The following is a 24,426-nucleotide window of genomic DNA, read 5'->3' on the forward strand; positions in this document are numbered from 1 at the left end:
AATTCCAAGGTTTAAAAGGATGTTTCAATCACATGAGACAGCTAAGAGTTTGACTTGGCATGCTGCTAGAAAATCAATTGGCGGTCAGATGTCTCATCCGGCGGATTCCCCGTCTTGGAAACTTCTTGATGATAAATGGCCTGAGTTTGGTAATGAGCCGAGAAACTTGAGATTGGCTCTTTCATCGGATGGATTCAATCCCCACAGTTCTCTAAGTAGCAGATATAGTTGTTGGCCGGTTATCTTAGTTACATATAATCTCCCTCCATGGCTGTGCATGAAACGAAAGTTCATGATGTTAACCTTATTGATTTCGGTCCTAAACAACCCGGAAATGATATAGACGTCTACTTGGAGCCTTTGATTGATGATTTAAAATCTTTGTGGGTTGGGATTAGAGGAGTGTATGATGCACATAATGGAGAATACTTTACACTCAGAGCTGCATTAATGTGGACAATTAATGATTTCCCGCCTATGGAAACTTATCTGGTTGTGTTGTTAAAGGATATAAAGCTTGTCCAATATGCGGCGATGATACACCTAGTCACAGGTTGAAAAATGGCCACAAAATTTGTTACATTGGGCATAGAAAATGGTTACCAATCAATCATCCATATAGGAGGCAGCGTGCAGCTTTTAATGGGAAACCTGAATATGGCATACCTCCCGAGCCATTAACCGGAGAAAAAGTGCTGCATATGGTTGAAAATGGTGACAGAGTTTGTTGGAAGAAGAAATCAATATTCTTTGATCTCGAGTATTGGAAATACCTTCCTGTGAGGCATGCCCTAGATGTTATGCACATTGAGAAGAATGTTTTGCGATAGTATCATTGGTACATTGCTGGAGATCCCTGGAAAAAATAAAGATGGGATTGCTGCTCGATTAGATTTATTGAACATGGGGGTCAAAACTGACTTGCAACCCGAGTATGGAGAAAGACGTACTCGTTTGCCTCCTGGGCCTTGGAATTTGTCAAAAGCAGAGAAGAGAGAGGTTTGCAATTCTTTCTATGGTATAAAGGTCCCTGAAGGTTATTCTTCAAATATTAAAAATCTTGTATCTTTACAAGATTCAAGACTTCTTGGCCTTAAATCACATGATTGTCATACCTTAATGCAACAATTGCTCCCTGTGGCAATTCGTTATGTTTTGGAGAAGCCTGCAAGGTATGCAATAACTCGTTTGTGCTTCTTCTTCAATGCTATATGTGCAAAAGACTGTTGATGTTTCCAAGCTAGATAAGTTGGAAGAAGATGTAGTAGTTACTCTGTGTTTGCTTGAGAAGTACTTTCCCCCTTCATTCTTTGATATCATGGTTCATCTAGTAGTACATCTTGTCAAAGAAGTTCGTCTATGTGGGCCAGTATATTTTAGGTGGATGTATCCGTTTGAAAGATATATGAAAGTGCTGAAGGGGTATGTTGAGAATCGTACTCGTCCCGAAGGTTGCATTGCTGAGCGGTATATAGCTGAAGAAGCGGTAGAGTTTTGTACTCAGCATTTATCTGATGTTAATACAGTTGGAGTGCCTTCAAGCCAAAAGATGGGAGTTTCAAAGCCATTATCAGGTTGCACAGTGAGCGTAGTTGATCAGGAACTGTTGAATCAAGCACATCTATATGTCTTGGAGAATACGGAGGAAGTCCTACCTTATATCGAGTACGTATGATTTTTATTCTTTAAGTTTCCATTTTAAATTATTTCTTATGTTTATCTTATATATTTGGGACCGTAATGCTTGAATTTTTCGTGTCATGTAGGCAACATATGATCCACATCAAGGCTGCTTATCCAAAATTTAGAAAGAGAACAAAGTGGCTGCAGGATAAGCACAATAGCACTTTCATTCAATGGCTACGCTTCAAGGTATATGTTGTTGAATAACATATTTCTCTTTTAATTTTCTTCTTATTTCTATGTTAGATTGAATTAAGATTTGATTAATTTGCAGGTTCAAAGTGAACTTGAGGAAGACAATCATGGCGTATCAGAAAATTTAAGGTGGCTAGCAGCTGGTCCAAACATGGCAGTGCCATTATATAGGAACTATCTTATTAAAGGTATTAAATTCAATATCAAGGCACAAGATGATGTGCGGACAACTCAAAATAGTGGAGTTTATTTACTTGCACATACCATGCAAGTTGCTAGTGCCAAGGATAAAAACCCAATTCTCTCAAATATGGGTTTCTATGGTGTCATTCAAGAAATTTGGGACCTTGACTACCAAAAGTTTACAATCCCAGTCTTTAGGTGTGATTGGATAGATAGTTCTGGTCTTGTAGTCGACGAACTTGGATTTACCCTTGTAGATTTGAGTAAAATTGGACATAGGAATGACCAATTTGTTTTGGCTTCTCAAGTCAAACAAATATTTTTTTGTTGACGACCCGATGCATCGTGGTTGGTCGGTAGTGTTATCAATGCCTAATAGAGAATATAATGATGTTATTGGTGATGAAGTCTTAGGTGATGTGATAATTGAGTGTGAGCCATTTACTAGAGGGATGCCAAATGTTGACACATTTGATGAACCTGGTGGGTGAGTTAGGTGGTCAAAATATTCGAGGTGGGTGTGAAGATATATGGATTGAATGATGCTTATGTAATTGGCAGTGTATGACATTAATTTTGTAATATATTGTAATGTGATTTCTTCACTTTCATTATACATGTTTTGGCCACAAAACAATCAGTGCAAAAAATACTGGTTCAGATTACATCATTATATTCTGCATAAAAAACGACGTCTGTTCAAATAAAACACGACGTTATGGTGAACCATTTATTCAGCATATTTACCGACGTCTTAAAGCAACGTAACAATGAAGAACCACGGCGCTATTGTGAAGCAATTATTCAGGATATCACGTCGGGGAAGGATTAAGAACCGCCATGTAATTCTAAATAACACGACTCCAATCCCATAATACCGACGTCTAAAAAGCGAGATAAATAATCTGAACGTTAAAAAATACGACGTCATCATACATTTTCCACGTCGCAAGTTCTTTTATAAGCGAAGAGGAACGAAATGAATTCCGACGGTAATTCATTATAACCGCCGTCTAATATCAATTAAACGACGTTATTTGTAATACGGCTCTCATCATAATCAACGCCGTCTATATGTTCTGTAATACGGCTCTCATTTATTTGGAACCGGCGTTGTTTAGAAGTTCAACGTCGTCTACATTAATAAGTGCGACGTGAGTAATGAATACATATAAGTACAACGTCGACTATATAAATGCCACCGACGTTGTTTCGCATTTCAACGTCAACTATATAAATACATACGTCGTAAATAATGACACTGACAACTATTTCCACGTCATCTTTTTTAGAAAAATCGAAGTGGAAAATTTATTTCACGACGGTTGTTTGTAAATAAGAGACGTAGTAGATTTCAATAACGTCGTCTTCTCATGTATTTAAAGACGTCATATTTTTTCTTGTCGTGAAAATTATATTTAACGGCGTAGTGTTTTAGTTGTCGTCGTTGTATGTCTATCTTGCGGCCTTGTTCTTTTAATATGTGTCATATTTTTCCTTTTTAACGACGGTGATTTGTTTGAGTTGGTCGTCTATTCTCATCCTCGACTATTTTTTAAAACTTTAGCAGACTAAACACGTCTGTTTTTATTTGTTTTCGACGTTGTTTTATTTAACAACGTCTAATATTTATCGTCGTTGTTTGTTTCTGAAAATAGGACGTATAAATTTTGTAATACGACTCTCATATTTTGTAACCGACGTTGTTTCGTTGTTCAACGTCTACTCTATAAATACATACGTCGTAAATAATGACACTGACAACTATTTCCACGTCATCTTTTATAGAAAAATCGAAGTGGAAAATTTATTTTACGACGGCTGTTTTTATATAGGCGACGTAGTAGGAATCAATAACGTCGTCTTCTAATGTATTTAAAGACGTCATATTTTTTATTGTCGTGAAAATGATATTTAACGGCGTCTTATTTTAATTTTCGTCGTTGTATGTCTATCTTGCGGCCTTGTTCTGTTAATATGTGTCATATTTTTCCTTTTTAACGACGGTTTTTTTAGAGAGTTGGTCGTCTATTCTCATCCTCGACTGCTTTTTTAGATCTTTTTGCAGTACAAAGACGTCGTTTTGTATTTGTTGATAACGTTGTATATTTTAACAACGACGGTGATTTAGCGTCGTGGTTTATGAGGGAAAAGATGAGAGTGGATTCCACGACCATTGAAAAACCGAATACACGACGGTGATTTACCGTCGTCTTTTTGCTTTTTTGTAGTAGTGGGTGACTATTCATATTAAAAACACTTGGACGAAAATATTACCCTCCTCATACATGAAAATGCGAATAAATTTTAAATTAATAACAATCCAACTGAACTCACAAGTAGTAACAATAAGTACACAAGTTAAAATAATACTCAAAAAGAGTACTAGTACATGATCAGAAAGAAACACACGACAAATGATATTACAAAGATGTATTTAAATAGTGAAACACATTAACTAAAACATATATTTAAGAATATTCAAGGAAGGGTGGTTTTGTGGGGTGGAATGAGAGAAGGGAGGGGTGTGTCCTTGGGGAGGGTTGGGATGGAAGGCAATGTGGGCTTAGGTAGGTCAGCTGGGAGATGGGGAAGAGTTGGAATTTCTGGCAACTTTGGCAACTCAGGCTTTGGCAAAGTTGGGAAATTAGGAAGTGGTGGCAATTCAGGCTTTGGAAGCTCAGGGACATGGGGCTCTTCTGCCAACTTGAGACCTTCTGGCTTTGGCAAAGTTGGAACATGGGGTACCGTAGGCAATTCAGGTTTCGGCAATGTTGGCAGCTCCGGCTTCGGCAAGGTCGGCAGTTCGGGCTTCGGCAACTGTGGCAGCTCCGGCTTTGGCAACTGGGGCAGCTCAGGCTTTGGCAACTGTGGCAGCTCAGGCTTCGGCAACTGGGGCAGCTCAGGCTTTGGCAACTGTGGCAGCTCAGGTTTTGGCAAAGTTGGGAAAGTGGGGAGTGGTGGAAGCTCAGGCTTTGGAAGCTGGGGCACTTGAGGGAAGGAGTTAGTCTCCAGAAGAATGCGAGCTCCCGCAACCATTGTTTTGGAGCTCATAGACGACAAGGTAAAAACCAAAAGTAGTGGAAAGACGAAGGCCGGGAGGCCATGAAAGGCCATATTTTGCAGCTAACTGATGATAATATATGGATGTATAGGAGGAAGGAAATCTGTAGTTGCCGCAATGGATATGAGTTGTGGTTTTGCTTTGGGCAGTGAAACAAGTATTTATAGATACAACTTGGATGGATTTTGAGGTCTCAGAGAGGGTTTGGTCAAAGGGTGTTTGGTGTTGTTAGTTCAATTAGTTCAACTTCTGAACTGCAAATACTTCCATTTCGTAACTCCCACAACTATATGTACTGCATGGACATCTATTAAGTCTTGGGAAGATACAATAGCAAATTAAAGGAGCAAGTATTCCGACCAACTTTGTTCAAAGCCCGCTTGTTTCATATTTTATGTCATTTTTTTATTCTCAAATGCACACAATGCCTTTTCCCCCCAACGTACAGTAGAGGTAATAGTTTGTTCATTCAATACTAACTCTTGTTCTAATGATTCCAACGGTAGAAGAGGTTCCGAGGTTCCGAGTTCAAACTCCATCCAAATTATTAAGAAAAAATATTGTTCAATCACTTCTAAGAGAACCAAATTTCATGGCAACTCGTGTAATATTCTCTATGGATGGGACAAATTATGTATAGAATATGCATGGAGTGCAGTTATCAAAGTACTTCTTACATTGACAACTTAGCCTCTTTTCTCATGAAAATTGGTCCATTGTTGGTTTTCCTTCGTTTTTTGACATTCTTTTTCATTTTTTCTAGGGTCATGAATCAAATTCCTTCCAGCATCCTTGTTCATTTTGGGGTTCACAATGCAATATTTTTAGTTCTCAGGGTTTCGGGTGCTAAGAAATTGATAATTTTTCAATGTAGCATATCTTTCCTAAAATGTAAAAATTAAAAAAATAAAGATTTTATATATATATATATATATTAAGATCTTCTTAGGATTGATACTTTAAATGTCTTATTGATGTCTTCGATTATACCGTTGAAGTTTATTTAACGAAGTTTCTCTTTGATAAGAAAAAAAATCTTTTGTTTGTTCTTCTTTCCTTTTTTTTTTCTTTCTAATTTTATTTTAAAGGCAAAAATTGAGTTTTAATTCCAGCTATTAAAAAATATATATAGAAGAAGATAAAGAAGCCAAGTGGCAAATTTGAGTTGGAACTATGACCAGTTGACGTGGTATTACTGCGTCAAATAATAATAATTCCTCTAATTCACACGTGTGTGGGACGGCTAACTTGTATTCGTCTGTCTATTCCATCTCTGAAAAAACCATCTGAAACTCCGGGAACAGAGAGAAATAGCGAGAGAGAAAACGAGAATGGGTGACGATAACGTGAAGGCTGAGGCTTTGGAGATACTCGGAATGTTCCAAGTGCTTCCGAGATTGGTTGTCTTCGATCTTGATTACACTCTCTGGCCTTTCTATTGGTACGTCCTTTTCTCTTTTTTCCCACTACAGCCTGTTTGGTTCCCGAGAAAACTGACAAAAATTATGTTTTTCCCCAAGGAAGCAGCGAAATGCTCCATTCTGTTCTCTTTTTGTATTAGTTTATGTATAACCCAGATGACCAATGAATACGTTTAGTTGAATTTTCCCCTATAATTTGCTTTTCCTGTCATCTTTGAAATTTTCTTAAGACTCTTGTGTGTGTATCTTTGAAAGTTTTTTTTATGCCTAATCTTCATATTTGTAATATATATTTTAATTTTTCTGGGGGATAAAATTAGTTTTGAGTTTTAACTACAGCTGCTTGATTATAACATTGGAAGTGAACACCCATAGCATTGAGCCCGTGCATGTTCTCTATGGGTCAACGAGTTTCCCAGTTTAATGTTTAGTGTTATTTTGTGAGAAAATGCATTAACACCCAAGTGTAGGAATTGGTCTAGGCAACAGCAGTGGGGTGAGATTTTGGAGGGTCTAGGCTACCCCCATTTGTAGCCTATAGCTAGCTATCCATGGACACAAAGAAAAGATCTTTGAATTGAGAAATATGCCCAACATATTAGTACTGTTTAACATGTTCTCTTGCAACACATTGTTTACAAATTTATGTTCAGCCTCGACTTACATCTGTGTTCTTTTTGCAGTGAATGTCGCTCCAAACGTGAAATGCCATCGCTTTATCCCCATGCTAGAGGTATATTGTATGCACTGAAGGAAAAGGGAATTGATCTTGCCATTGCTTCTAGGTCTCCAACTGCAGACATAGCAAAGACATTTATTGACAAATTAAGCATCAAGTCAATGTTTGTAGCCCAGGTGATACAGCAGAGCACTTTTCTTTTTCTTGGTGTTTTCCCTCCTTCGGACGATATCTTTTCTATACTCCTTTTTTTCATTAATGTTTCAATTGGGATTAAGAGAGCTGGCCAACGGCATAATCTAGTAATTGAATTTTACTTTGTATTTTGATTTTCTGGTTATACAGGAGATCTTTTCGAGCTGGACACACAAGACAGATCATTTCCAAAGAATTCATACAAGGACTGGGGTCCCCTTCAACTCAATGCTTTTCTTTGATGACGAGAACAGGAACATCCAAGCGGTAAGATTATGCCTGCCTTTTCACCATAATTATCGTCTCTTTTTGGCATCTTGAAATGAATATGAATCAAATTTACAAATACATGACTTTTGCCAAAAGATTTGAAGTGAAGAAAAATGAAGAAAAAATGTTTGAATTATGAACTTGTTAGTGCTTCAATTTTTTGTACTTGTGGAGGTTTTATATTGGTATGATAGCACAATGTGTAAAGGAAAAAATCATCCTGTCATTGGGTAAAGTGAAGCTAAACTTCATTGCATTGAAGAGAAGTGATTTGGGGTTAGTTTTTTAAGTTTTAACAACACACATGCAGACTTTCTGCAGCCCCACATAGGTAAAGCTGAAAAAGGAGATTACAGATCTAATCATAGGCAATTATGTCGACACACAAGGGCTGGTGTGAAACCAAATGAGGCATTTGTGCTGCAGAAATAAGCCCACCCTTTTCCCCTGCCACTTTTGCTTCTTCTTATCAGAAACCACTGTTTATCTGTAGTGTGACAAAGATTGTTCCATGCCAAGAGATTTTGTATTCATAATATTCCTGTCCTTGGTGTTCATATATCTTCAATTTATATGAGACTTGAATCTTACACCCATTTATCAACACTTTGTGATGGTATTGACAGGTTTCAAATATGGGCGTCACAAGCATTTTGGTAGGTAATGGGGTAACTGTTGGAGCATTGAGGCAGGGTCTTACAAAATACTCTGAAAATGTGAATACATCTGAGAAGAACAAGCAGAAATGGCGCACAAAGTTCTCCAAAAATTCAAGTTCATCTGAGCAGAATGAAAAGAATTGAATCTTCCATAGATGTTGAATCATGTACAACTTCAAAAGTATTGATTTGTTCTTGTGTTGTCAGGGATTATCGTGTGACAAGCACATCCCGGTTATGATAACGATTTGTTGTATCAATTATCAAGAAATTCTCTAGACACTCCCCTGTAGCATCTGCCTCATCTCTAGACACTCAAGACGATGGTCAAGAAACTGTGATGTCATCCTTAAGTAGTATACATATTTATTCGTTTACAAATATACATAAGAACAATAAACAACTCCAGGGCTGAAATATCCCGTTCAAGTTTAGTTAGGTATTCTAAAAAGGGATTTGGAGATTGCCACAAATAGTTCAAACGTGCTCGAGAAGTGAAACAATAATCTAAAATTCTGCATGGGCAACTGTTGTAACATGAAGAGAAGTGCTCGGGTAGCTTGTGAAGCAGGAGGGTAGGAGCATAGAAGTGAAAACATCACCTGCTTACGGGGGTTCCTTTTACGCATCTATTCAAGGCTTAATTCATGGTTTTAGCTGCCTTTTCTTTGTGGAAAAGGCTTTTTTTAATTAGAAGAAATGGAGACAAAATGGTGAAATGATCATGAAACAGGCTAAGGAGAAATCTTTGTTGCAAGCAAAGGCCCCCAATTGATCTCTCTATGAGCTGAATCTGTAGAAGACGAGGTTTCAATTTCAAAACCAGGAAGAATTTTACTGATTGCGTTTGAAAACACGTGATCGAGGATTTGGAATTGAAGAATTTAATTTCAGGTACATTATTTATTCTTGCATGCCGGAAGGAAAAGAATAAAGTTGGCACCATAGCAAAGCTCGTAAGTTCTTTACACAGACACAGCTCAGAGAATATAAATGGACTCATACAACCACACAATTAACAATGACTAGGCTCCTATATTCCCAAAAACAAAAAGAGGGGCTGGCCTATTGCAACGCTTTGTGGTAACTCATACAACATACAGCAGAATATTACAAAATATTTGTCTGCTCTTCCTTGCCAACAGGTTCAAGCTCGAAGAGGTCTCGAGCCTTTTTTCCAAATTTCGAGTAACAGAACTTAAACTTCCTGCTATTCTGGCCACTGTACACAAAAGAAAGCTATTGCAGTCAAATTTCCAACAAACTATTGATACATGAGAATTTATTCATCTTAAGAATTTAATCGTGGCATGATTACTCCTCTTCTCATGAATGAAATCACCTTATCCAACATAAAGGATGATGGATTTATGTGCTAGTTCCATATTCTAGTAGCCCTCTACATTATAGTGTTATTAGCACACTTCCTCTGCACTAAAACAATGTATGAAGTCCCTCATCACATCGATTACGTCAGCTTCATTATGCAGTCAGCATGATCAACGGCTGTGGGAAATCCCTATACAATATGCATCCTATATCTAGCAAGTCGCCTATGCTTATATCAGTTTCATGTTCAGCAAATTCGCAAAGTGCTTCACTACATTGTAGAACTTACTAAAATATGCTTCAATGAGATGCTGAGAGCGTGAAACAGAACACACCACTCAAGGATACTGGAAAGTGCTCTGCTCTCTCTTCCCTTAAGTTAAGGAAGGACTTTCTCTCAACGTCAAAGCACAATCTCTTAAACACAGAGATTTTGATCCTGCCATGACCCAATACAGAATATGCATGCTAAGGGAGGGCGGGGGGTGGTGGTGAAAAACGACTATATTAGCTAAAAATGTCTTTTATAATACATGAAAATCAAGAAAAAAAAATCATATGTTTACATTTTAAAACACATCATGGGTTTCTGAATTACCTTGTACGCCAGTTAAAACTGCATTTCTTCTCTTGATTACAACTGCCGCTGATTCACCTCTCTCAGTGGTGATCTTCCAGCACTAGTGTCAAGTTTTGTTGCTGAGGCAGAGAAAGAAGCGTTTGCATTCTCTTCGCTAAAATCGTAGAGCTCATCATCCACTGTAAAATTCATTGCTGGTCCCACCTCTAACTTAGACCTTTGCAACATTGTTTCTAAAAAATTCATCATCTTCACATCATCACAAGTGAACTCGCCAATATGATCACAGAATTTTTCCATGTGAACTAAAAGTTCCTCCCTTTCTTTTGATAGCTTTGTGGTGTCTTGAAGGAGAACCCCCTTTTCAAACTCAAGCTGCTTGACTATGCCTTCCAGTCTCCTGTGTTCACCCATCAGTTTATCATTTTCCACTTCGTTGGCTTCCAATAAAGCTTGAAGTTCCTCTTCTTGTTGTTTCTGAGTAAACAAGGCTTCCTTCTGATGGATCAATCTTTGGCCCAAACCAGATACTTCCTTCTCCAAATCAACAATTTTTTTGTTCTTCTCTTCAATCACTAGCTCTGTCATGTGTTTGGCCTTTTTTAAAGCTTCAGTTGTAAGCAGATTTTCTACGACTTCTGAAAAAGACAATACAAATGCACTTGTCAAGTCTTCCTCTAACGACGATGCCAATACTTGGAGATTTTTTATGTTCTGGTCTTTCTCATTTATAACCTTGAAAAGCCTCTCTTTCTCTTGTCCAACAGATTTCTCTGCATCTATGCCTGCAAGAATTGCTGCCTCCGCTTCTCTTTTCATGGACTCTTGCTTCATCCATGTGATATCTTTTTGGAGATTTACTATGCAGCTATCCTTCTCCTTCACATTTTTAATAAGGTCCTCTTTGTCTTGTGTTAAGGCTTCCACTTCCACTCTCTTTGCTGCAACTTTAGCTTCTAGAAGGACAATCTGCTGGTGTAGAACTTCAACTTTATTGTTTTGCTCCTTGATAATGGTGATATGGCTTTCTTTCTCATGCTTAAGGACTTCTTCATTCTCAGATTGTGCAAGAAGTGAATTCTCCATTTGTCTACATTTTTCTTGATTTTCTTCACAGCACACTTTCAAGCTTTCAGCACTAGACTCCAAATTCTGTAACTCATATTTTAATTGACTTACTTCAATAATTTTCTTAGCCAGCTCAAGATTTGTCTTTTCTAAAGCCTCAGAAACATCTCGTTTCTCACCTTCCATCCGCAGAAATTTCTCTTCCATGTAAAGTTGATGTGCAGATGATTCCTCAAGCATCATTTTATGTTGTTGAATCTCTTCCTCCATGATAACCTGCTGTTGGTCAGTGAGTTCCAAGGACCTTACCCTCTTCATTAATTCTTTGACTTTCTCATGTTCTTGTTCAAGCTGAAGATGAACATTTCTTAAATCACTGCTCTTCATCTCCAACTGTGTTGTAAGTAGAGAGATCTTGTCATCCATTCTGTTGCACAGCGGCATTTCAGTTTTTGCATCAGATCTTTTGGAGTAAGCCTCTGAGAATTCTGATTTATAGATCGTAAGTACTACTGAAATCTCTTCTTTTAGAACCTCAATCATCGAATGGTAGCTTTCTAGCTCCATTTGAAGCTCCTGTATCTGCTTCTCTTTACCCTTCAATTCAGAGTTATGTCTACTTATATCTCCTTTCAACTTTTCTATTTGGAAACTCAATTCAGATTCTTTAGCTTTCAGAATTGTGGAGCAGTTACTATGTACCTGCTCTAAGCCCCTAAGCTTGTTGCGTAGCTTTGTTAGTGCAGTTGACCCATAATTTCTGATTTGAGCTTCTTGTAGTTCTTTTAGAGATTCTCTCAATTCCTGATTCTCTTGCTCAAGGTGAACAATTCGAAATTCCATTTCTTTTGTGAATGGTTCTTTTGTTGACAGTGAGTTTCTTAGCTTTGCAATCTCTTCATCCCTTTGAACTGTCAAGCTTTCAAATTTTGACCTTTCTTGTTCACACTGCACAAAGACATTCTCATAACGTGATTTGAATTCGGATACTTCAATCTCCAAAAACTTCCTCCTGCTTTCTTCATGAGCTAAAACTTGGTTGCACATCTCTAAACGTTTTTGAACACCTTCAAGAATTCTAGTTTGGGAATCCAAGCTTGTCTGCAATAAAGAGATCTCTTCAACCAGTGCTGATTTTTCCCTCTCCCACTCCTCTTTACTCAACTGGAACTGATCTTGGAGCCTTCTATGTGCTTCTTCAAGATGTCTAAACTGTTCTTTCTTCCATTTCAATTGATCATGAGCATTTCTATTTTCCTCCTCTAGTTCCAATATGATGTCATCTCTGTGTCTCAGTTCTTTGGCTTCTTGAGCCTTCTGCTCTGCCTCGAAACAGTTCCTCTCTGAAGTTGATAAGAGTCTTTTAAGGCCCTCAATCTCCTTAATACTGGCACAAAAATTCTGCTCCAACTCTTTGTTTCGTTCTGTTACTTCATCTAAGGCAAACGCCAACTCCTTATTTTCTCCTTCCAATTTGTACAATTTGTTCTCACTATCAACTCGAAGTTTTTCATGCAAAGAAGTCAAATGCCTAAGAGATGATTCTTTTTCACGCAAACAAGATTGAAGGGTTTCCGAAACCTGCTTTGCTTGAGAAATTTCCTCAAGCTTGATAATTAGTTCTTGAGCTTGTTTCTCAGTCTCCTGCTTAGCTTCTTGATACTTGATCAACTGCTCACTGTGAGCTTTCTTCAAACCCTCAGAAAGTTCGGTCTTAACCCGGACTTCACTCTTGAGCCTCTCGATCTGTGCTTTGACATCATCTAATTCTTTATATACGTCCCCCATTTCCCTTTGATTGTCAACTTGTGAGAATCCCTGCTGCAGAAAAATTTGAAGCATGAAGAAACATGTCAATGAGAGCATTTAAATATACAAAACTCAGAAGACACATGAGAAGTAAAAAAGCAGATTCAAGTAATTAAGCCTAAGAATTCTATGAGTTTTATGTCCATTTTACAATCCCACATGTCCTGAGTATGGGATTACTTGTTTGTATACGAATCATTAGGCACGCTGTTTCCCTGCAAGCTGCACGCAGGTTTTGCAGAAGCAATTCCAACCAATGAGTTCACATCATTTGGTATCAAAGCATACACCAGACCTAGTATGGGATTGGGCATAATATGGATATGACTCTATGGGAACCTGAGGGGTTGCTTGATGCAGGAGCATCCATCCTAGCCAAAAAGGGCTAAATTTTAGCTATAATAAATTATTAAGTTAATTATTTTGCTATCTTTACTAGGATTTAGTTTAATTTCCTTTGTCAGTTAGGGTTTCTCAAAAAACTAAGAATAGGAATGCTAGGCTGATGTACTCTAGTATAAATAGGCTATTAAGAGGCTCTTGTATTCAGTTTTTGTCAATATAATTTCAGACTTTATTCTATAGAGTTTCTATTGGGATTTTGCCCTAGAACTCAATTATCTTCGTTCCAACTTCAATTATACAGCCTTATCCTTCTATTCTCTGTGTTTTTGGGTTGTTTGGGTCGCTCGACAGCCGCTTATAGCCGCTGCCCTGCATCATTGCTACCATTCGAACGTTGGATCTGCAAAGTCACGCAACTGGGAATAATGGGCAATCATGGATGGTTATTGCACACGGTGAAGTAAAATGTTATATGTGCCTCTGCAATCTCACCTAAGTATGGAAATTAGTTGCTATAACTTTTGTGCACCTTCACCTTGCAAGTCAGTTTTGCATAGGCAAACTCTACCCCTGAGTTCATTCAGACTTTCCAATATAAAAGATGCAAAAACTTTAAAGCAAAAATAAACCTACTGCAAATACACAAACCAGGATAAAAACATTAGTAGATCTACCCAAATCCACAAATTGGGTTCCCAAACAAATCTATGTCAGAAACAAGTTGAGGGCAATGGAGCAATAGAACAAACCCAAATTAGGATTTTTTTATCAAAGCAGTTGACTGAGTACCCAAATTTCTACTGATTTATAGAATGTATGTATGAATATATGGGCAAAGGCAAACAAGCCGAAGCTTGTTATTCTAGATTCAATTTTCTTCATTGAAATATTTGGCCAAGAAGAAACCCTAGAGCAGGGGAAAAAAAAAAGGGCTTTTAACAAGAAAGTAGAATCTGGACTTCATTGAAATGAAATGCAAGAAATTTTTGAAGAAAGCCAGAGATACCTGTGAGTCGCAGAGTCGGAGACGAACCACAAGAGGTTTTCAAATTTGAGTTGAGCGGGAAGCAAGCTGTGTTCTTCTATAGGTTTTTCAAATCTGAGTAGAGGGCCAAAATGGAGAATTTGCTTTTTACGTCTTCTCCCCACATTTCTCACTCCTCAGCCTCATAAAGTTGCTTGATTTTTGTTTTTTTATTTTTTCCTAAGTTTGAAATAATAAACATTTTGAACGTGATTTTTGTGGTCTCACTCCTCAACCACAACTTTTTGTTTTTCAGTATCAATGTTTTGAAAGGTGAGACGTTTTAGTTGCGTTATGCGAGGCGTAAGCCTTTTGAACATTAATTTATTTTAATAAAAAAAAATTATGAATAATACTATACTCATTTGTGCTCTTGATGCATACATACACACTTTGTTGGCCATACAACTTAAACTTCCGTATCTAGCGGTTTGTACAATCTCCTTGCTACCACTTTTTGACATAAATGCATATCCAATGCCCATTCAGACAGTTTTTGTCCATCACTTCATTATGAGTGATGAGGAAATTTTCATAACATGCTCTCACTTCATCACATAAAACAAATGGCAACATGAGATGCCTTCGCTCTCATATTTCTGACAGTTGCACTCTATTCGAACATCTTTCCCATTAAGGTATACACAACTCCAATTATTTTGCGATTCACCATATTTCACTAAAATATACAACTGTTCTCGAAAATTATGAATTATTTTTTCATGAATGACTGCTGACGAAGCATTGATCTCGTTACATACCAATAAAGAGCACCTATGAGTGTAAATTTAGGAAGCATGTTGCTCAAGACTTTTCAATGTTGTTGTAAGCACTTTTTTTTGACTATTTTGGTCAAAACCATCCTTCCCCGAGGTATTCCTCATTCGTGCTATGGCCCTATCAATTGCTAGAATGCATTCAAACAACTTAACGCCTTTCCTCAAGTAATCTTTCACAAACTTGTTCATACACTCCACGCATTGAGTAGTGCACATACCATCGAAAAACTTGGGTCTAAGGCTTGATTTAGTCCACGCATCTCGTTTTGCATACATCATTTGCAGCCATTCCTTTTGTTTATGTGTAGTAACTCTGTCCTTTAAAAACTCTAATTTTTTTTTTTTCAAACTCATTGCTTGTCATTGGTTCCCAAAGATATGTTTGAAATGATCTTACCAATTCTTCATCCTTTAAGTTATTCTGTGCATTCCTTGCCACATGCCATGAGCACAACTTATGATTGTACATGGGCAACACATACTCAATTGCTTTGTGCACATCGCCTCATCCCCATCCGTCAGTATTAATGTAGGCTTCTTGCCTTTCACAGTTCCAAAGGTCTCGTTAAGTAATAGGGCACAACCAACACTCGCCCGGTGGTTGTTTGAACCAACAAATAACACTAGAAGTTTGTCATACATATTGGTTTGTATGTGCTGTCGAATATGAAGACGTTTCCAGAGGCAACATAATTCAAAAGTGAAGTAGAGTTTCTCCAAAATAAGTTAGCAAGCCTATTCTCCTCATCTACACTGAACTTCCAAACAAATTCAAGATCCACTGACGTTTTTGCTTTCATGTAGGCGAGTGTAGCTTAAGTGTCGCCGTCTAACAATATTTCCCTACATGATGCATCCAACTTCTTCCTTAAGGATTCAAGTCCTCAGCTCATGCATTGATGAAGGCTTAAATCCTACACCATATGCTGCAATGCTGCCCACCATAGGTAGCCAAAATGGATCATTTACAATATTAAATGGGAGTGCTCTAGAAAAGAAAAAATGACCAATGTTTCGACAAACTTCCTTTCGTTCTTCTTATTTGTATGCTGAATTTAATGTACTTTGCCGAACTTCTAAAGTGACAAATCTATCAATTGGTCCTTTTGATTTAGGTTGTGCTCTAAGAGCCTCATCAACTGCAACACTCCTAGTACCGGGGATTCCATATTCTTCATCCAATAAAGTTTCCATACTCTGAGCCCCTCCTCATGGACCATCCCTAATTTCTCTAAGCATTTCATTTTTCTTCTTTTTTCAAGCTGGAAATTTTTCAAAGTTGCAACACACTCTTTTTTCACATGCTCAAGAACTTTCTTACATGGTTGCATACCATGATGAGTTTGATCCAAATGATGCTTAAGTCTAAAAATTCCTCCACTGCATCTTTGATCACAATGTGCATTTCAAATATTTTTCTCCCTCTATTTCTTTTGCATACTTCCACGCATGATCTTTTCGATTCATAGCTATAAAACAACACCATTAATATTTCTAAGATATAAATATGATCCATGTACATCAAATTTCTACTATATCACATAAACGAATAAGATAACTAATATATTGAAAAAAAAAATTATACGGAACTTCAAATTATAGTTGCGAAGAATTAGAGAGGCTTACTTGCGTCGAAAGATGAAGAGAATTCTTGAAATTGATGAAGATTATCTTATAAAGGTAAAAATTAGGAATGTACTATTCAATATATATAAGTCTTAATTTAGATAAAAAAAGGTAAGTAGAATAAAGCTACAGCCGGCTGGAGTTTATTACAATAAACGACGTCGTTTCATTTTTTTTTTTTTTAAACACCACAATCGAAACGACGTCGTTTCATGACAATAACCCTATGAAAAAAAAAAACACGCGAGTCGTCTTCCTCGCAGAGTCGCAGCCAATTTGCAGACTCGCAAAATTTCTTCCGGTTCAGAAGTGTCCAGATCTGGCGCGCCTTGCTCCGCCTGGCCACGCCTTGCAACGCCTCCTCACGCCTTCCCCGAGCTAAACGTGCTACTCGAGAAACAGCCTACCGCCTCGCTACGACGCGCGCTAAGGCATGCCTTTGAAAACACTGGTTTTGATATATCTTGGATGATGGTGAGTGAAATGACTGGGTCACTTTTTTCTTGTTCTTGGGATTGATTCTAGAGTAATAGAATATTAAATGTTTCGGTTTGAACATTATGCTTGATTGGTTATTTACTACGCATATTTTATTGAAGCTTACGCCTTTGTTTGCCTTGGCCTTTGAAAGCATTGAGTGTCAGAATTGGCTTTAACTTTGTACCTGGATGATCATATGTATATATATCTTACTCCTTTGTTTGCATTATATATATATATATATATATATATCTCTCTCTCTCTCTCTCTCTCTCTCTCAGAATTTATGGTATTCTTGGATGATCATATGCTTGTTTGATAAATTTGATTTGTTCTATTTTGGGACTGTAAATATTAATTATCATTGTAATGGTGATGGTGATGGTGGGAAAACAGGTTCTGGATATCGCATAGTTTTTGCCAGTGTGGGCTTTTCTTCATTTATTTTTTCTTTTGGCTCTCCACGAGGGTTCATTTGGCTGTACATCTTGATGGATAAGGAAGACAATGCTACTGGTGATCATGAAGAGGCTTCACAGTATGCATTTGCTGTGTGCCTTGAAGAAGACATGGAAGAAGATGTCGAGGATGATGAAGAGGATGAAGAAGATGGGGAAGTGGACGAAGAGGATGAGGATGAGGATGAGGATGAGAATACTTTCAGTTTCAAAGATGGGGTTAATCCCTTGGATTTTGTGGAAGACGATGCTTTTGGTGACCAAGTTTATGAGCAGTTTGTGGGCATGGGTTATGAGGCTCTAGCTGAAAGAAAGAGAAAAGCACTTGAGGATAGTCGGCCTGAAGGTTCTGTTAAGAAGGCCAGGCATGAGGATGTTACTGGAGCAAGCATGGAGGAAATAATGGAGGCCATGAATTATGGTATGCAAAGGAGAACAAGGAAGCCCAAGAAAAAAGGTAGACGGAAAGGATCAAAGAAGAAACTTACTCCTGAGATTACTCGAAGGCTTGGTGAAGCTACTCTTCACTATGTACATGGACGTTATGAAGAGGCCATACCCATCTTGGCAGAAATTGTTAAGCAGGCACCAGATTTGTCTGAGACGTATCATACACTTGGACTTGTCCATGATAATCTTGGTAACGAATTGAAAGCCTTGAATTGCTTCACAATTGCTGCACTTTTAGCACCCAAAAATCCAGCTCTTTGGGAACTGCTCTTTGGTTGGTTCAATAGACGAGGTGACGCTCATAAAGCCATTTATTGCCTTTCAAGAGCAATATCAGCAGATCCTAAAAATATTGACCTGAAATTGGGTCGTGCTTCACTCTATGTTAAGCTTGGAGATTATCATAAAGCTGCTGCATCGTATGAACAGATAGTACAAGCCTGTCCTGATAATGTTGAAGCACTCAAGACAGCAGCTGTGATGTATGACAGAAGTGGTCAGCATGAGCAGTCTATTCATATTCTGGAGGCTTATCTCAGAGATCATCCAACCGAAGCTGATCCTAGTGTCATTGATCTGCTAGCTTCCATACTTATGGAAAATAATGCACATAATGAAGCAATTCAGCATATTGAGCATGCACAACTCGTATTCTGTTCAAATAAAGCGATGCCTTTGACAATGAAAATTAAAGCAGGAATCTGCCATGCTTACCTCGGAAATATGGAGAAGGCAGAAACTCTCTTTAGTGCTCTTGAACAGCAGAGTGCAGATCAGGCTGACTTGATTGCTAAAGTCGCAGACTCATTTATGAGTCTTGGGCATTATAGTTCTGCATTGAAGTATTATTTAATGTTGAAAGGAAACACCAAATATAATAAAGGCTTTTTACATATGAAAATTGCTCGATGTCATTTGTCCTTGAATGACAGAGTACAGGCAATTTTGTGGTTCTATGAAGCTGTTAAGACACTTGAAGATAATATTGAGACCCGATTAACATTGGCTTCTATTCTTCTTGAGGAAGCCAGAGAAGATGAAGCCATTTTGTTGCTATCTCCTCCAAAAAATCTAGATCGCTTTGAAGCCCAAACAAATAAATCGGAACCATGGTGGTGTAATGGAAAAGTGAAACTGAAGCTTTGCTACATTTACAGAGCTAAAGGGATGCTCAAGGAATTTGTCGATGCAATCTATCCTTTGGTACATGAGTCGTTACGTATCGAATCTCTTCAGCAAAAGGTGAAAGTGAAAAAGAGGCTCACAAAAAGTGTTCTGTTAGAAAGAGTGAAAGTCCTGGATGATCACCAAACAGATAACCTATTATGCAGATCTAGACCAGTAGCTCCTGCATCAGATCTGCTGAAAGCTGCCAGAGCGAAGAAGTTGCTTCAAAAGAAGGCAAAAGTAAAGGAAGAAAAGAGAGCTGAGGCAATGGCTGCTGGAGTTGACTGGCAAAGTGATGATTCAGCTGATGATCCTCCAGAAGAAATACACCAAGAACCTCCCCTGCCAGATCTTCTCAAGGATAAAGAGAATCATGGCCTTGTAATAGATTTGTGCAAGTCACTGGCTTCCTTGCATAGATATTGCGAAGCATTGGAGATTATAAATCTTGCTTTGAAATCGACTCGCAACATGTGTTCTGTTGCGGAGGAACTCCGGTCTCTTGGAGCTCAAATTGCATACAACACTCCGGATCCTGAGCATGGGGTTGACTGTGTAAAATACATTGCAGACCAGCATCCATACAGCAATGCTGCCTGGAACTGCTATTACAAAGTAATTACCAGATTAGATGACTGGTATGCGAGGCATTATAAGTTTCTACGTGGTAAGCGAGACAAACTCAAAGACTGTGCACCTCCAAGTATCATTTCTGGGCATCATTTTACTAAAAAGAGCCGTCATCAAGATGCTGCAAGAGAATACCTTGAAGCTTATAAATTATTGCCAGAGAATCCCCTGATTAATCTGTGTGTCGGTACTGCCTTAATCAACTTGGCCCTTGGACACAGACTTCAGAATAGGCACCAGTGTGTTGCACAAGGCTTAGCATTCCTCCACAAAAATTTGCAGCTTTGTGAATTCAGCCAAGAGGCTTTTTTCAACATAGCCAGGGCGTACCATCACGTCGGTCTTGTGACACTGGCAGCTTGGCACTATGGCAAAGTTCTGGCAATGCATGTGAAGGATTACCCCATCCCAAAACTTCCCCATGAAAAGCCAGAGTCTGTTGAAAATCGATTACTGGGTTACTGTGACCTTCGCAGAGAAGCAGCTTTTAATTTGCATCTTATATACAAAAAGAGTGGAGCAGTTGATCTCGCTCGACAGGTCTTGAGAGATCACTGCACTTTCTGAGTAAGCAACTGATATTAAAACATCAAAATCCAGTTACTCTTTTATTTCTGTACTTACTAAGTATATGGTTGATTCTCTAATAAATAACAGGAAATCTTTTTCTTTGTTGCAGATAATCATGTTCCTGATCTCAGATATTGTGACTGAATCGAATGAGAGGGTGGCCTCCTATTACCTAGTCTGGTTCTCTAGAAAATGCCTGATTATTGTTTGTATCAGCAGTTCATTTTGGCCTAATACAGCCAAAGAAAGCGAGCGAAACACTAAAGAGAAAGGCTTGTGATGAACTCAGCAATTGCCTATCACATTATTGAAAGCCAGTGCTAAATCCTTTTTTCTAATCAGATGCTAAAGCCTTATGTAAGTTCAAAACAAGGGCCAACTCGTTTTTTTAATTACTTCACGAAAGTAATATACATCACACACAAATGGTGAAGCACTTGACCAAGTCTTTTGATAGATAACAGACCAGGTTCTAAGCATTGTTTCAAACCGTTTGGGTGAAAATTTAGAAATACAAATGGTTGAGATTTAGAGCTTGTAAGTAAATGGTATGAATATAAATGCTACAAATTTTTTTGAACCATTAATGAGATGAATTTTTGGTTGAATAGGTGATATAGATTGATGCTATAATGACAGTAAAACAATACAGAGGTATATGTAGTAATGTTTCTTGATAATGTTTTCGTGCATGATCACTATTTTGAAGTGTCAATCAGAGTACTTTATTATTATCTTGGTCAATCGTTCACGATTTCTATCGTATATTTCACACCTACTCACATGGTCAATTAACCGTAATGTTACTCTGATCATAGTGATCAGTCATTTAACAAGTACTCGCGTAGGCGATTAAGCGTAAGTAACTATATAACCGTGAGCTTATATTATAGGGGGTATTTTTGTATTTCATTTTTCCTTTTGTGCAGATTGGGGAGATGGATGTTTGTTAGTGATGAGTAGGTAGCTGTGGTTTTTAGTGCTACGAAAGTGTAATATGAGCTTTAGAGCGTATTCTTAACTTTGTTTATGTTTAGTATTTGTTGTTCTCTGGTTTGTGATGGATAAGTGAAGATGTGTTGTGTTTCTAGACTTATGATTGCATAATTGCATGAAAAACCTTCAAACTTATGAATTTAAATGTCGCATTACATCTAAACTTTTAGCTAAGTTCTTCTCTCTGTAGCTAATTTTGAAACTTTGGTGTCTTGATTTCTGACAGGGTGTACCTAGCGGACCCAGAAATTTTTTAGCGGATCTGCAATATTGACTAAGTATGAAAAATGGTTTTTCGGAATAATCATTTTCTCATGATAATTTTTGGCGGCTTTTATTCCTTATACATCAAATAAGAAAACTTGATTTTATGGGATTTTAGTATGAAGTATATATTGACTTAATGAGCCATCATTTTTAACCTAAATCATATTTTGCACTAAAACCGAATTTTCGTATTTTGATTTGGTGGGAATTTGATTTTCTAGTATTTTTTATTTGAATCCAAATGGAGGGTACTTCCTTATTTACATTGTAAACTTAAGTAAATGGAGTAATATAAAAATAAATAAAAGTAAAAGGACAGAGATATTTATTTAAATGTTGAAAATGGAAATAAGATAATCTGTACACCAGTTGAGCAAAGGGGCAATCTGAAGTACCTACTACAATGGTTTTTCTGGCGATGGGAGGTGCAACTGCACCTCCTTGCGCCTTAATAGGTCCGCCTCTGCCTATACCATTGAGGTGCTGTGACAAGTGCTCTACATACAAGCCTTCCAGGGTTCATCAGGCTGGGTCTGCATAAGGTGTGTTTTAAGAATGGTAGGTTGCATACATTCGTATTGCCTATTATCTTATTCATGATTTTTTCACACATTGATTGGAATTTTTAAACTTTTTCTGCCAAAATTGGATGCAGGCTCATTACTTTCTGTGGATCATTAACTTTGTTGGTTATTGGAACAATAAGCCCTTTTTTATGCTTGCCTTGTGCGCACGTGAGGAAGCTCGTATTCTACATTTAAGTTCATGGAGCAAGGGTTATCGCTTATCCAGCAGAGGAGTGCTTGTCTTCATAATCTCATAAACCAGTTTTTCTATGTTTGTGATTGCTATAGAAATGAAGTAAAATTATATTGAAATTTGATATGTTATTTTTTTAAAAAAAAAATTGGAATTGAAATAATGTTGGACCTGTTGTTTGAAGACAGCCTGATGCCTTGGCTAACAAGGAGCTTCGGAATCTCAGCGCTTCCATGGACCTTATAAAGATGGATTAGTTAAAAATATGGGTTAATGACCTAAATGGTTCTCCAATTATTGTTCCAGTATTATTTTGGTCTACCAACTAAAATTTTCATTTCAAACGTCCTTAAACTTTTTATTTTGTACCAAGATGGTCCATCCGTCAAAGTGTGTGTATTATTCTATGAAATCGAGGGACAAAACCGTATTTTTAGGTGAGTATCCTTCTCTAAAAGGGTTATTGATTCCAATGATCCCCCAATTATTATTCTAGTATCATTTTGATCTACCAACTAAAATTTTCATTTGAACCGTCCTTCAACTTTTTTTTTTTTTTTGTATCAAGATGGTCTTACTGTTAAAGTCTGTCAATTTTATTGTTAAATTGAAGAGTAAAAATGTCTCTATGAATTAAAATAGTAATATAGAATTAAAAATTAAAGGAAACAATTATAAAACTTAAAAATTTTTAAAAAATTGAATCTCACTAGCCACATGGTTTTTTTTTTTTCGTGAGACTGACCTAACAATTAATAATAAAAAATTATCTATTGTTTAAATTAATTAAAATCACATAAATATAAAAAAAATAACAAAAATTTTAAAATAGTAAACAATAATTAAAAATTAGAGGAAACTATTATAGGAACTTGTATCTAATTTTAAAATTGAAAAAATTGAATCTCACCACCAACATGGTTTTTTTTTATGACATGGACTTAAAAAGTAATATTTTTTTGTCTATTGGTTAAATTAATTAAAAATTTTAAAATAAGATAAATACAAAAATAAATAACAATAAAATTGACGGACGTTGACGGTAGGACCATCTTGATACAAAAAAAAAAAAGTGGAAGGACGATTCAAATAAAAATTTTAGTTTGTGGACTAAAATGATATTGGATCAATAGTTGAGGGACCATTTCAATCATACCCTTCGATAGAGCTTCTCAAAAAGTAGCATATACCCTTCAAAACTCAGTCACGTGGCCATCGTGTGATCAGAAGTGACGGAATCTGTCACGGATGGACCATCTTGGTACAAAATAAAAAGTTTAAGGACGTTTGAAATGAAAATTTTAATTGATTGACCAAAATGATACTGGAGCAATAGTTGGGGGATCATTTAGGTCATTAACCCTAAAAATATAGAATAAAATAAAGAAATGCAATATGAAGTAACATAATAAATATTACAAAAAAGGATAAATTTTTCTCAAATTTTTTTTTGGTTGAATAGGTTATGATAGTAAAACATACAGATGTATATGTAGTAATGTTTCTTGATAATGTTTTCGTCTATGATCATTATTTCAAATATTATATTTGAATCTAAGATCTCAAGTATATGGGTAAATACTCTTCTCAGATACATGGCTAATGGTTGTAACGATATAAATCCCTTCCCATCAACATTTTACACTTTTTTATTATAAAAACATTATTAGGGAGAAGAGGAATTTAAGACAGGACCACGTATTTATAGATAAACTCTCATAACCACTTCAACTACAAATT

The 24,426-nt window shown here is 37.1% G+C and overlaps 4 protein-coding genes across 6 annotated transcripts; 2 read left to right on the forward strand and 2 right to left on the reverse strand.

Moving 5' to 3' along the window:
- Positions 1-4,542: 4,542 nt before the first annotated feature.
- On the reverse strand, positions 4,543-5,100 carry LOC117638390 (protein PELPK1-like). Its single transcript, XM_034373522.1, has one exon. The coding sequence runs from the start codon at positions 5,098-5,100 to the stop codon at positions 4,543-4,545; it is 558 nt and encodes a 185-aa protein (XP_034229413.1).
- Positions 5,101-6,355: 1,255 nt separating this feature from the next.
- On the forward strand, positions 6,356-8,752 carry LOC117637454 (magnesium-dependent phosphatase 1). The gene is made up of 4 exons (XM_034372343.1): positions 6,356-6,566; positions 7,230-7,401; positions 7,571-7,687; positions 8,317-8,752. Exons 1-4 carry the CDS (start codon positions 6,457-6,459, stop codon positions 8,491-8,493), a joined length of 576 nt encoding a protein of 191 aa, XP_034228234.1. The 5' UTR covers positions 6,356-6,456; the 3' UTR covers positions 8,494-8,752.
- A 485-nt stretch (positions 8,753-9,237) lies between these two features.
- Positions 9,238-14,590, reverse strand: LOC117637453 (uncharacterized protein At4g38062-like). 2 transcript variants are annotated; one of them, XM_034372341.1, is made up of 3 exons: positions 14,487-14,590; positions 10,277-13,147; positions 9,238-9,571 (listed from the first exon to the last, which is right to left on the reverse strand). In XM_034372341.1, the coding sequence occupies exon 2, from the start codon at positions 13,112-13,114 to the stop codon at positions 10,313-10,315; it is 2,802 nt and encodes a 933-aa protein (XP_034228232.1). In that variant the 5' UTR covers positions 13,115-13,147; positions 14,487-14,590; the 3' UTR covers positions 9,238-9,571; positions 10,277-10,312. The 2 variants fall into 2 exon arrangements, with proteins under 2 accessions (XP_034228232.1, XP_034228233.1); XM_034372342.1 differs by having other exon boundaries at positions 10,277-13,144; positions 14,487-14,583.
- Positions 14,591-17,146: 2,556 nt separating this feature from the next.
- LOC117636606 (general transcription factor 3C polypeptide 3-like) lies at positions 17,147-21,279 on the forward strand. 2 transcript variants are annotated; one of them, XM_034371186.1, is made up of 3 exons: positions 17,147-17,383; positions 17,786-20,661; positions 20,774-21,279. In XM_034371186.1, exon 2 carries the CDS (start codon positions 17,881-17,883, stop codon positions 20,659-20,661), a length of 2,781 nt encoding a protein of 926 aa, XP_034227077.1. In that variant the 5' UTR covers positions 17,147-17,383; positions 17,786-17,880; the 3' UTR covers positions 20,774-21,279. The 2 variants fall into 2 exon arrangements, with proteins under 2 accessions (XP_034227077.1, XP_034227076.1); XM_034371185.1 differs by lacking the exon at positions 17,147-17,383 and having other exon boundaries at positions 17,411-20,661.
- The last annotated feature ends 3,147 nt before the right edge of the window (positions 21,280-24,426 follow it).

The sequence above is a fragment of the Prunus dulcis genome, chromosome 8 (assembly GCF_902201215.1).
Source record: "Prunus dulcis chromosome 8, ALMONDv2, whole genome shotgun sequence".
In the NCBI taxonomy this organism is placed as follows: Eukaryota; Viridiplantae; Streptophyta; class Magnoliopsida; order Rosales; family Rosaceae; genus Prunus; species Prunus dulcis.